We start from the raw sequence: 14,045 nt of genomic DNA, 5'->3' as shown, positions 1-14,045 counted from the left end.
CCACATACCCCTCAATTAATGGAAAGGCTCTATGATATAAAAAAAGTTGGGAACCACTACTTTAAGAGATAAGGTCCAACACGCTTTCGCAGGGAGTGGATGAAGAAAGCTACTGTTTCTCTGTGCACTGCCACTAAGAACCAAATCGCTACTTGTAAATCAATAAAATGGGGTATAGTGGGACGGGTGAAAATAGAGCATAAGGAGATATATTGGTGTGAGAGTTGGATTAATACTGCATTGATTAGACTGACATAGCAATGATCAGGACTACATTGCTTGTTGTTGGTAAATAAGAGAAAATACACACCATGACTGTTAAATTTTGTAACTTCAAAACATTAAACTAAGGAAGACACGGGAGTCTGAAATATGAATCTAACTTTGTGTTTACTTTGAGTTAGGTGTGCATGTATCACGTGGTAGCTTGATGGCATATGCATTTCATGTTTTTATACATATAACCCATAAAGAATATTTTAACGAACAAGAAAGCTTAATATATATATACACACACACACAGACACAGACACATAAACACACAAGATTACTCAACTAACGCTGAAATATTAAATAAATATTAAATACACACATCTCTCTGCTTAGCTATATACTCCAACTCAATAGAGAAGGTAGCTCAACTATTATTTAATTACACATTATACTATACTGTGTAATTAAACTTATATACTGACATCTACAGCACAGCATAGTCAATTTTTAAATCATCCCATTCAGACCTAAAGATTTAATTGCTGTGCAGGATTTCTTATTCTTGTTGGGTAACATTTTTCCAGACAAGGAGAATCACTCTGTTTGGTAGGTGAGACATCTGGCTGTGAAACAATCTCAGGTTCTGAGGCCTCCTCTGTGGTGGTTGTAGGAGTTGACTCAGAGAGTGCAGGAAGTGATTCTGACAGTAGTAGCCACCTTTGTTCTCTAACAATTGGCTCAGCCCTCCTCCGATGAGTGATCTGTCATTTCCAGATGGTATCAGGTATAATCTCCAGTTCTGACCTTAATATCTTTCCGAGCACCCACTTTTGATCACCTCCGTAGTCTTTTGCCAGGTCTTGCCCACCTGGACAAGCCGGTGAGCACTGTGAAGGTCATGTTTTTTGACTTCTCCAGTGCGTTTAACACCATTTGCCCTGCTCTGCTGGGTGAGAAACTGACAGTGATGAAGGAGGATGCATCCCTGGTGTCATGGATTATTGATTACCTGACTGGCAGACCACAGTATGTGCATTTGCAACACTGTGTGTCAGACAGAGCGGTCAGCAGCACTGGGGCTCCACAGGGGACTGTCCTGTCTCCCTTTCTCTTCACCATCTACACCTCGGACTTCAACTACTGCACAGAGTCTTGCCATCTTCATTAGTTTTCTGATGACTCTGCCATAGTTAGATGCAGCAAGGGAGATGAAGCTGAGTACAGGGCTACAGTGGGAAACTTTGCCACATGGTGTGAACAGAAACATCTGCAGCTTAATGTGAAAAAGACTAAGTAGCTGGTGGTGGACCTGAGGAGGGCTAAGGCATCGGTGACCCCTGTTTCCATCCAAGGGGTCAGTGTGGACATGGTGGAGGATTACAAATACCTGGGGATATGAATTGACAATAAACTGGACTGGTCAAAGAACACTGAGGTTGTCTACAAGAAGGGTCAGAGCCGTCTCTATTTACTGAGGAAAATGAGGTCCTTTAACATCTGCTGAATGATGCTGAGGATGTTCTACGAGGCTATGGTGGCCAGTGCTATCATGTTTGCTGTTGTGTGCTGGGGCAGCAGGCTGAAGGTAGCAGACACCAACAGAATCAACAAACTCATTCATAAGGCCAGTGATGTTGTGGGGGCGGAACTGGACTCTCTGACGGTGGTGTCTGAAAAGAGGATGCTGTCCAAGTTGCATGCCATCTTGGACAATGACTCCCATCCACTCCATAATGTACTGGTTAGGCACAGGAGTACATTCAGCCAGAGACTCATTCCACCGAGATGTAACACTGAACGTCATAGGAAGTTATTCCTGCCTGTGGCCATCAAACTTTACAACTCCTCCCTCGGAGTGTCAGACACCCTGAGCCAATAGGCTGGTCCTGGACTAATTTCCACTTGGCATAATTTACTTATTATTATTTAATTATTTATAGTTTTATATTGCTATATTTCTACACTATTCTTGGTTGGTGCGACTGTAACAAAACCCAATTTCCCTTGGGATCAATAAAGTATGTCTGTCTGTCTGTTTGTCCAGGAGTGAACATCAAACCTCCTTGTTTGAGGAGCCTTAAATTTATCTTAGCTGTTTGTCCTGCACACTCCTTCTGTGACTGGGTTTGAGCAAATCCAAGTGTGACTACAAGGGACAACCTAGGAACAGCATGGCTGATGAATTGTTGGTTGTGGAGTGTGCTGCATTGTGATACGCAAGGAGGAAATTGGTGAGCTTTTGATTCAGTGTCAGTGTAGTGTTCTGCTGACACTGCTCGCAGTGTGTTCTATAGATTTCGGATGAACCTTTACGCCAGTCCATTTGTAACTGGGTGGTAAGGTGCAGATATAATATGCCTTATTCTATTCATTTTTAAGAATGACTAAAACAGTTCCACCACACACTAAAGTACATTGTTACTGACTAGGTGTTCTGGAACACCATTCCTTGCAAAGAGGCTTTGTAACATAACAAAAGTGTGCAAGGTTGTAGTGGAGGCTATTGGAGACCCTACTGGCCATTTTGTATCTGCATCCACTACTACCAAGAAATCTGTGGCCATGAGTGGTCCAGCAAAATCCACATAAATCCTCTGAGAGTGCATAGCAAGTCAAGCCATTCCCAGGTACAGAGAGGCAATGCTCTTGGCATCTTCTGGACGTGTTGGCATCCCACATAGTGCATGCAAGCTGCACAATCTGCTGATCTATCCCAAACCACCTGACAAAGCATCAAGCCAACGCTTTCATTTTGATCATGCCTAGATGACTGGCATGTAACTTCTCCAATACTTTAGCTCTCGGCTTGGATGAGGCAACCCACAATCCCCACATAAAGTAACCTCCATCAAGAGCAAGTTCATCTCTGTCCTGACAAAAAATAGGGGAAGTAGAGTTTCTGCTGCATATTCAAGCCATTTTGGGTGGCCATGTAGATCTGAGACAGTGTGGGGTCCTTCCTGGTTTCCCTTTGCATTATCTCTGCTGTAATACGGAGACTTTCAATTTGAGTTAGTGGGAATATGTCAAAAGGACCATCTTTTCTTAGTAATTTTTCCAGTATTTCCTTTTCCAAGGGTAAACAGAACAATCCATCAGCATTTCCATGATTAGTCATCCTTCTGAATTCAATCTTGTAATTGTGCCCTCCAAGAAACAGAGCCCATCTCTGCTGCTGTTAGTGGAACATCTTTCTGTGGATTAAAGTGGACACTAGTGGTTGATGATCAACATATAAAGATCTCCCAAACAAGTACTGGTCAAAACGTATTACACTCCAAACCAGACTCAAGGACTCTCTGTCAATTTGTATGTGATTTTTCACTGCACTTCCATCACTCGTAACATGTGACATATAGATGCATCATTGCATCTATATCTTAAAGCAAGCTTTACTGGCCAAATGTGGTTCATAATGTGTGAGTACAGTGTCTGATGTCACCATTTTCTTCACTTTTATGAATACCATTCGCACTACTTTGTCCACTGCCATTTCTTTCCAATCTTCAGTAATTAATTCAAGGAGTGTAGCACAGTAGCCAGGTTTGGCAAGAACATGTTATAGTAGCAGACAGATCCTAAAAAGGACCACAACTGTGACATGTCCTTTAGCCTTGGGACATCGAGCGCTGCTTGAATTTTCTCAGCACACTTATGTAATCCTTGTGTGTCAATAGTGTAACCACAGTTAAGTGGTGCTTGGTTTAAAGAATTCACACTTGTCGCATCATGCTCTGACCCCATAATCTTCTAATCTTTTTAACACTGTCTTGAGATTTTGGAGAAGTTCCTTGTCATTCTTACTGGTAAAACTGATGTCACACAGGTAACCCTGAGTGCTTGGGCAGCCTTGCAGCACCTGGTCCATAGCTTTCTGCCAGAGTGCAGATGCAAATGCTGCTCCAAAAATAAGCCTATTATTTTTCACAAAGCCCTTTGTAAGTGCTTATGGTGAGAAACACTTTGGACTCTTCTTCCATCTCCATCTGTAGGTAGGCCACAGCCAAGTCCATTTTGCTGAAGTGTTTCCCTCCAGAAATGTTTGCAAAGATATTCTCTATCCTGGCAGATGGTATTCATCTACTTTCAGTACTGGGTTGGTGGTGACCTCAAAATCGCCACAGATGCTGACAGACTGATTCTTCCAGGCTATTGGGCTACTGGCATTACCTGTCAGCTTCTCTTAACCTTGGAAAGAATTCCTTCAGCCGACATGCGATCTAGCTCTCTAGCCACTTTATCACGGATGGTATAAGGAAATAGATGTGCTTTGCAAAACCTTGGTATGGCATTTTCATTTAACATTATTTTATCATTGATATGTTTCAGTGTTCCAATATCATCCTTGAACTCTGCTGTGACATCATCCAGTACCATTCTTAATTTGCTTTCTTACGGGGAATGTGGCATGCAAACAGTGGATGGATCTCCAATCAAATTGTAGTTGTTTCAGGCAATCTTGACCCCACAAAGCTGGTCCTCATGTTTGTACCACTTACAAGCTCAATGTGGCTTGTTGGTTGTTGTATTTCACTGTTATGGATATCATTTCCATAGGAGTTATCTTTTCTCCAGTATAAATTCTTAGTTGGATATCTGTAGGCTTCAATATCTTTGAAATGTTGCTCAAACTCTTTTTCTGGAATGACTGAAACAATGCAGCCAGTGTCCAATTCTATTTTAATTAATTTGTCATTTACTTCTGCTGCAAGCCATAAAGCTTGTCTGTTGTTAGCGTTCACATTGTAAATCTTAAAACTATCCAGTTCTGTGTCACTCTTATCATTATCAGATTTTCTCATCTCCAGCATGCAGATGAGTAATCTTTTTGAAACTGCAACTTGACTTTTTATCTTTTTCTCTTCTCACTGCAGACTATATAGTTTTGTCTGCCTGACATGTCTGTATGTTTCTTACTTTGTTGCATTTTCTGTAAGTTTCACCTTTACATCTGCCTTGGTCTGGTGAATGTGAACCCCTGTCACAATGATAACACCATTTGTTCGGCCAGGCTGGTTTCTCTTTAGACGTTGCCATTTTGTTCATGCTTAATTTCATTCCTGACTGCAACTCAATTGCATCTCTGCCTGCTGTTTCCATTGATACATCAATTTTAACTGCTCTTTTTAATGTGAGTTGTGCTTCCATTAGGAGCTCATTTTGAAGGGTTTCTTGTAAGATTCCACAAACTAAACAATCGCTCAATCCATCGTTAAGCTCACCATGGAAGTGACCATGACAATCTCTTCAATTCAGCCACACATGCTGGAAGGGAATGGAAAGCATCTTCCTTTTGATTCCACTTGTGAAACCTTAAGTGTTCTGCATTCAACAATGTCTAAATATTGGTGCTTACTTTCACAATAGTCAGCAAAACTTACTTCTGCTGGTTTGGTTTGAGCAGTAAAACATTGAAGCTATCTGTATGCTTTTGAACCCAATGCATTCAGCAAAATGGGTACTAGTTTATCATTGGTTATTTCATTTCCTCCAAAACATGGTACAATTAGCTCAGTATACATGTGCCAATTGCAGGTTATGTAGTCAAATGAATTAATCTTTCCAATGTGACCAGCCATTCTTGTTCTTTTTATTTATGATTATTATTACCTGGCACTTACTGTTTACGAACCCTGAATTCTTCAATTTTCTGCCTTTTGTTTTAAAGTCAACTGTCTCTGCACATGCTGTGCTGCACTATTTTTTTACTGACCATTTCTCACTGCACTTTTTTTAAACTCTAATATCTCCCTGCCTTTCAACAGGTCGGTAGCCATCTCAGGTTTGTTTTAAAAATACCTCATCACCACTATTATGTTTTGTAACTTCAGCACATTAAACTAATTCAAAGGAAGACAAGGGAATCCAAAATGTGAGTGTAACTTGGTGTTTATTTTAAGTGAGACATGCATGTATCAGGTGGTAGCATGATGATACATGCAGTTCACGTATTTATACATGTAACCCATAATGAATTATTAAATCAAACAAGAATGCTTAATCAAACAATATATATACAAGATTATTCAAATATTACTGAAATATCAAATGCACAAGCATGGACATTTTAATTAGGTTCTTCTTGGACCTAATAAAGCAGCCACTGAAAGTATGTTTGTGGTCATCTGCTGCTGTAGCTCATCCACTTCAAAATGCGGTAAGTTGTGCATTAAAAGATGCTGTTCTGCACACCACTATTCCAGTGCATGGCAATTTGAAATACTGTCACCTTCCTGTCAGCTTGAACCAGTATGGTCACTCTCCTCCTCTCCTCTCTCGTGAACAAGGTGTTTTCACCCATAGAACTGCCACTCACTGGCTTTTTTATTGACTTTTTGCACCACTTTCTGTAAACTTGTTGTGTGTGAAATTCTCAAGAGATCAGCAGTTTCAGAGATACACACTGTTCTGGCAGCAACAATCATTCCATGGTCAAAGACACCTAGATCAGGTTTCAACAACTGAAACTCTTGACCATGTCTGCATGCTTTTATGCATTGAGTTCCTGCCACATGATTGGCAGATTAAATATCCGCATTAGCAAACAGGTGTACCTAACAAAGTGGCCACTGAATATACATTGCCTCACTAACTCAAACTCAGCTCACTTATTCCTAAACTAGTCATGACCTGAGACTTTAGTGTCAGTCCAAGACATTTGCAATCATCAGAATGCAACTTAGCCTTAGGGACAGATCACCAATTATACTTGAAAACATAATTTTCAATGGGCATTTCAGAAAATTATTTGATTCATGCCCAATGATTTTGCTAATATCAAAAATGCATGTTCATATATTCTAGAAAGGTGTAATAGTAACAGGGTTGTTGTGGTGGGAGATTTTAATTTCCCAAATATCGATTGGCACCTCCCTAGAGCAAGGGGTTTAGATGGGGTGGAGTATGTTAGGTGTGTTCAAGAAAGTTTCTTGACACATTATGTAGATAAGCCTACAAGAGGAGAGGCTGTACTTGATCTGGTATTGGGAAATGAATCTGGTCAGGTGTCAGATCTCTCAGTGGGAGAGTAATTTTGAAATAGTGATCACAATTCTAGTTCCTTTACCATACCATTGGAGAGAGATAGGAACAAACGAGTTAGGGAAACGTTTAATTAGAGTAAGGGGAAATATGAGGTTATCAGGCAGGAACTTGAAAGCATAAATTGGAAACAGATGTTCTCAGGGAAATGTACAGAAGAAATACGGAAAATAATCAGGGGATATTTGTGTGGGGTTTTGCATAGGTACGTTCCAATGAGACAGAGAAAGGAGGTAAGGTACAGCAACCATGGTTTAGAAAGGCTGTTGTAAATCAGGTCAAGGAGAAAAGAAAAGCTTATGAAAGCTTCAAAAGAACTAGATAATGATAGAGATCAAGAAGATTATAAGGCTGGCAGGAAGGAGCCTAACAATGAAATTAGGAGAGCCAGAAAGGGCTATGAGAAGGCCATGGTGGACAGAATTCAGGAAAATCTCAAGGCATTCTGTAAGTATGTGAAGAGCAAGAGGATAAGACATGAGAGGATATGACCAATCAAGTGTGACAGTGGAAAAGTGTGTATGGAACCACAGGAGATAGCAGAGATACTTAATGAGTACTTTGCTTCAGTATTCACTATGAAAGGGATCTTGGCGATTGTAGGGATGACTTACAGTGGACTGAAAAGCTTGAGCATATAGATATTAAGAAAGAGGCTGAACTGGAGCTTTTGGAAAGCATCAAATTGGATAAGTCACCAGGACTGGATGAGATGTACCCCAGGCTACAGTGGGAAGTGAGGGACAAGATTGCTGAGCCACTGGCAATGTTCTTTGCATCATCAACGGGGATGGGAGAGGTTCCAGAGGATTGGAGGGTTGCAGATGTTCTCTTATTCAAGAAAGGGAATAGAGATAGCCCAGGAAATTATAGACCAGTGAGTTTTACTTCAGTGGTTGGTAAGCTGATGGAGAAGATCCTGAGAGGCAAGATTTATGAACATTTTGGAGAGGCATAATATGATTAGGAACAGTCAGCATGGCTTTGTCAAAGGTAGGCCATGCCTTACGAGCCTGACTGAATTTTCTGAGGATGTGACTAAACACATTGATGAAGGTAGAGCAGTAGATGTAGTGTATATGGATTTCAATAAGGCATTTGATAAGGCACCCATGCAAGGCTTTTTGAGAAAGTAAGGAGGCATGGGATCCAAGGGGACATTGCTCTGTGGATCCAGAACTGGCTTGCCCACAGAAGGCAAAGAGTAGTTGTAGACGTATCATATTCTGGATGGAGGTCGGTGACCAGTGGTGTGCCTCAGGGATCTGTTCTGGGACCCTTACTCTTCATTATTTTTATAAATAACCTGGATGAGGAAGTGGAGGGATGGGTTAGTAAATTTGCTGATGACACAAAGGTTGGGGGTGTTGTGGATAGTGTGGAGGGCTGTCAGAGGTTACAGGATTATTAAAATTAACGGGATGCAAAATTAGGCTGAGAAGTGGCAGATGGAGTTCAACCCGGGTAGGTGTGAAGTGGTTCATTTTGGTAGGTCAAATATGATGGCAAAATATAGTATTAATGGTAAAACTCTTGGTAGTGTGGAGGATCAGAGGGATCTTGGGGTCCAAGTCAATAGGACACTTAAAGCTGCTATGCAGGTTGACTCTGTGGTTAAGGCGGCATATGGTGCATTGGCCTTCATCAACCGTGGGATAGAGTTTAGGAGCTGAGAGGTGATATTGCAACTTTATAGGACCCTGGTCAGGCCCCAATTGGAGTACTGTGCTCAGTTCTGTTTGCCTCACTACAAGACGGATGTGGAAACCATAGAAAGGGTGCAGAGGAGATTTACAAGGATGTTGCCTGAATTGGAGAGCATGCCTTATGAGAATAGATGACTGAGCTTGGACTTTTCTCCTTGGAGGGACGGAGGATGAGAGGTGACCTGATAGAGGTGTACATGATGAGAGGTATTGATCATGTGGATAGACAGAGGTTTTTTCCCAGGGCTGAAATGGCTAGCATGAGAGGGCACAGGTTTAAGGTGCTTGGAAGAAGGTACAGAGGAGATGTCAGGTGTAAGTTTTCTTATGCAGAGCCGTGAGTGCATGGAATGGGCTGCTAGCAATGGTGGTGGAGGTGGATACGATAGGGTCTTTTAAGAGACTTCTGGATAGGTACATGGAGCTTAGAAAAATAGAGGGCTATGTGTAACCCTCGGTAATTTCTAAGGTAAGGACATGTTTGGCATAGCTTTGTGGGCTGAAGGACTTGTATTCTGCTGTAGGTTTTCTATGTTTCTATAAATTAACTATAAATTCAAACTTGTAGTTATCAACTTTACAACCCACAAAATGCTGGAGGAACTCAGTAGGTCAGGCAACATCAATGAATGGAAATCAACAGTTGATGTTTTGGGCCAAGGCCCATCATAAGAATCAGCTTTACCTTTTGTTTGGGAAACTGGTGACTCGCTCACTGCTGGTTCAATTTTACCATGCACTTCTTCAATAGCTTGGATCTGTGCTTCTAGCTTTTTCTTCAGTTCCTCACAAGTTAAAGAAGGTTCAATTGCTGGACACATCACAATGTAAAATGAGTGAGAAAATAATAATAATTTTAATAAAAATTAACAAAGAAAAATAAACCTCATTGTTGCTGGTGTAATTTATTTGTGTAATATGAACAAAAACAGTAAATCAAGATACAATGCTTTTCTGTGCTCATACCAATAAATAAATTCATAATTCATTAAAAACTAAAGTAAAACCTATCAGAGCCCATCAAATCACAATTCAGGTAACATCTTCTCCCATCATCACTATTTGTCTCAAATAAATAAATGAGGAAGGAACAATGACACAAAATTTAAAGCTGTTGCTGCACATGTCTAATGAATAAGATTCACCCTAACCTCTGATGCTGTGGAGTTTTCAGATCCTCCCTATGAACCTTCCAGTTTCCTCTTGGTGTTCCAGATTCCTCCCATGTCTCAAAAACATGCTGGTAAGTTAACTATCAATAGTAAAATGCTTCTGCCGGCTGGTGGTGCAGTGACATCAGTCCCGGACTCTGGAGTGAAGGTTGCCAAGTTTGAATCCAGTCAGGCCATTTCCGGGAACCTTTTCCAACCATGCCGGGTTGAGTGTCGAGCTCGCAACTCGGCCTCGTGGAAAAAAAATCTGCACTGTGAGAAGGACGTGGGGAACCACTCACAGAATCTTTCCTCCAAGACAACCACTTGAAAAAAACGTGGTCGCTGAGGCTCTGGCAGAGTATGGCACACAAAAAAAAAACTTCTGGTGTATGTAGGTGACAGGAAAATCAGTGGACAGTATGTAAGACAGAACAGGTTGTAGAGAAATGACTGGGGGAGAGCACTGAGAGGCAGCATGGACTCAGTTCAAATGGCTTCCATCTGTGCCATTTGGAAATATGCCTGAATCTGTATAAAACTACATAAAGACCAATCCTTGCAGTATTGTACAAGCTTCAATCATACCTGCATTTCTCAAAGTATTTAAAGTGCTCATTTGAATAAATGCCAAGGCTCAGTCTGCTTACTCCCTCTGTACCTTCTTGAGTGCTTCAATTTCCATATGTCATCTAAGTATTATTATATTTTGATCAAACTGCGGAGAGCCAACAATAGAAAGCTTTTTCTGGAAGTTGTCCCCAGGAAGGTAAAAATTAGATTTCCACCTATGCCACTGAAGAGCTTTAGTGAATTTTCCAGTGAATAATTGCATAGCGGTACAGAGCTTCAGGCAAAACTGACATCTTTAGCCTCCAAGATAAGAACATTTACTGTTACCATATCAATTCCACCTTTTATTAATAGCACTATCACACCTCATTTGCCTTTCTGTTTATCGTTCCCAAATGTTAAGTACATCAGAATATTTATTTCTCAGAATTGGTCACCTTGTGACCACATCTCTGTAATAACCACAAAAAAAAACATTTATTTCTATCAGCCATCAATTCATTGATCTTGCTACCAATAATTTGAGCTACAATTAAACATCTGAAAATATATGAAAAATATACCTTCCGACTGCTCATTTGATTGATCAGGGGCAATCGAAGCAGTAGATTTAGTAGGGTCCAAACTTGCAGCACCTTCCATATCTCTACTGCTGCCATCTGGAATTGTAGGTCCTCCTGCCCTTGCATCATTTGTATTCATTGGTTTGAGAGAAATTCAAAGAAAAGAGATATAAAAACATTGATAATGTTAAGTTTTTAAAAGATACAGTGCTATTTGAATGCAGTGGATATTGATAGCAAACAATTCCAGTAAAATGGTGGTGACTTGGACACAAAAGCCACTCTGGGTCCAATCAAAGATGTCTTTGTTCATCTTTTATGTCTTTTTTATGATCGCAAGTCACTGCTGCATGCCAAGAACATCAAATACTGCGTGTCTATCCCATCAGAGTTGCAAGGTAGCACTGAAGCTGGACTTACTACGTACCGTTGTGTTGTCACTTGGATTTGTTGTGTACTGTTATTGCGTTGAGGTGGTGTGCAGTGTGAGTGATTGACTTGGATGTTTTTATTGTGATCAGAAGACCCTGTTGGACATTGGTAACATAGAACACTGTAAGTCCAGTTCAGAGGTTTGGTGGTGAGACTGATGGCAGGGGAGCAGGTTGTACTAAGAATTCTAAGAACTCGGGCCTTACCACAGGGTTGCCTGTTGCAGTCGCTCAGGGGAGAAGATACTGGAGACAGTGTAGGAGTGAGCAGTGGCCTCTGTGGGCATGCTGTAATTCATACAGGGTTGGGGGCTGACCCCTCCTGTCAGTGCTGCTCTCCAGTGTTGGTCGTTGGCGCCCTCCAGTGTTTGCTTAGTGGAAGAACAAACTGAACCAGGACGACTTACTATCAACATGCAATCATGCCAGTTAGGGACTTGGGTTTTATATATATATTTCTTTGTAATTGTGTTTTCCTGCATTTGCAATGACATATGCTATTTCTGCTATGTGAGGTGTGTTGTGTGTTGTTGGTAATATGTTTTGCACCTTGGCCTCAGAGGAACGTTGTTTCATTTGGCCATATTCATGTAAGTTTAAATGTTAATTAAACATGAACTTGAACTTATATTTAATTTCACAGATAACTGTGTCAATATTCTGTGCTGCCAATTGTTTATGATAGCATTTTTGCAACTACTTGTCTTTTCATCTAATACAGTTTCTCTGTAAAAGCTACTATCACATATAAAAAAAAGAGCAGCAATACTAGGCATGGTCCTATTACGGAATATAGAAATATACAAGTAGCTTTAGACTTAAACCAATATTTTGTGTCTGTATTCACTACCTAAGATAAATATAGCCGATATAGTAGGTTACCAGGTGTCTACTGGTTTTAACTAATTTAAAATAATTCACACCAATAAAGATAAAGTACCAAACTAAAAACTGAGAAAATATCAAGAGCTGAGAGGTTGCACCTTTGTGCTAAAAGAAATGGGTGCTGAGATGGTGAATACAATAATGATGAGTTTTAAAATTTACTATATTCTGGAATATTTCCAGCAGAATAAAAGATAACAAATGTAAGACTGCTCAAGATGGATCAATTAATTAAGCCATGGGCATGAGAGAATCATAATATGCTTAGGCCGAATCAACATGGCTTTATGAAAAGGTGAATGAGTATAATAAATCTAAACAAGTGTTTTGAACATCGGATTATCAAAATATGTAAGAGAAAAAGGATGCAAACATCACTTTTAGATTTTCTGGAGGGATCACACAAAGAAAAGTTTTGAAGATGGGAATACTGCAATAGCATGAACAAGTGGCTAATTGAAGAATACTATGCAAATTAGAAATTATGCTTTCAGTTGCTTTCAGTTCATTTGGTTGCTAATAACAGGATTCCACAAGAATCAGTAATGGACCCCCAGGTATTTCAAATATAGATGAAAGCTGCCTTGTCCTCTTCTTATGCACTTTAGCTGGCCTAACTACTCTCAACACAGAGGTCATTTCTCTTGCTTTGACTTCATCCACACAGAACTGCCTTGTCTCAAGTGTCTTCCAGTCATCCATGTATGTAAAGAAACAAAAACACAATACACTTCCAATAGTGTTGGAACAATATGAGGGTGATTGTATTTATCCTGACTTGAATCAGTATACTAAATTCATATGATAATTGCCAACATCTATGCAGACTGGTATCAAATATGATACTCTCCCTATAAAGCCCTGCCTAAGCCATACTGGCATGAAGAAACATGAGTTAACTAGATTAGTACTCCTGTTTAGAAAATATTCCATTTTCCAAGCAACTATATCTTCACTTTGCAGTACTGATTCACTAGACTGAATCCTCAAGTTAGGGGATTGACATATGATGAGATATTGTGTAGGATTTGCTTGTATCCTTAGAAGCACAGACAAGGAGATGTTGAAAGGAAGTTTCCTCTGGCTGAACAGTTTATCTCAGCAGACATAATGGTAGCATGAACAGATTTACTGATGAATTGAGAATACATTCCCCTATTTTGAGTAATATGAATCTTGTGTTCTCTAACTTAGAGGGCTGTGGATACTAATCCATTCAACAAACACAAGGCTCTGATCGATAATTCAAGCAAATCAAATGATCTTTGGGCAGAAAATTCCTTGAAGCAAATACTCAGTATAGAAACATAAGAAAGGAAAAGGCATTCATTCCCTCACAGGAATAGGAAAAAAAGGTAATTCAGCTCCTCATACTTGAACCATCGTGATTATTTTTTTTACTCATGTCGCACTTTCCTGTACTAATCCCATATCCCTTGATTCCCTCAATATTCAAACATCTACTGATCTCATTCTTAATCT

General features: G+C 40.1%; 2 protein-coding genes across 4 annotated transcripts in view; one reads left to right on the top strand and one right to left on the bottom strand.

The window, feature by feature from the left end:
• Nucleotides 1-14,045, top strand: part of asb15b (ankyrin repeat and SOCS box containing 15b) — a 94,798-nt gene that overhangs the window by 12,319 nt on the left and 68,434 nt on the right. The window lies entirely within an intron of this gene.
• Nucleotides 1-14,045, bottom strand: part of iqub (IQ motif and ubiquitin domain containing) — a 59,962-nt gene that overhangs the window by 28,659 nt on the left and 17,258 nt on the right. For all 3 annotated transcript variants that reach the window (XM_059977901.1, XM_059977903.1, XM_059977902.1), the window contains exons 6-7: nucleotides 11,248-11,361; nucleotides 9,646-9,771 (exon numbers count right to left, since the gene is read on the bottom strand). In XM_059977901.1, the coding sequence (XP_059833884.1) occupies nucleotides 9,646-9,771; nucleotides 11,248-11,361 (240 nt within the window). The remainder of the gene's footprint in view (nucleotides 1-9,645; nucleotides 9,772-11,247; nucleotides 11,362-14,045) is intronic.

Source organism: Hypanus sabinus, chromosome 8 (assembly GCF_030144855.1).
Source record: "Hypanus sabinus isolate sHypSab1 chromosome 8, sHypSab1.hap1, whole genome shotgun sequence".
Classification (NCBI taxonomy): Eukaryota; Metazoa; Chordata; class Chondrichthyes; order Myliobatiformes; family Dasyatidae; genus Hypanus; species Hypanus sabinus.
This window is presented reverse-complemented; position numbering and strand designations above follow the sequence as displayed.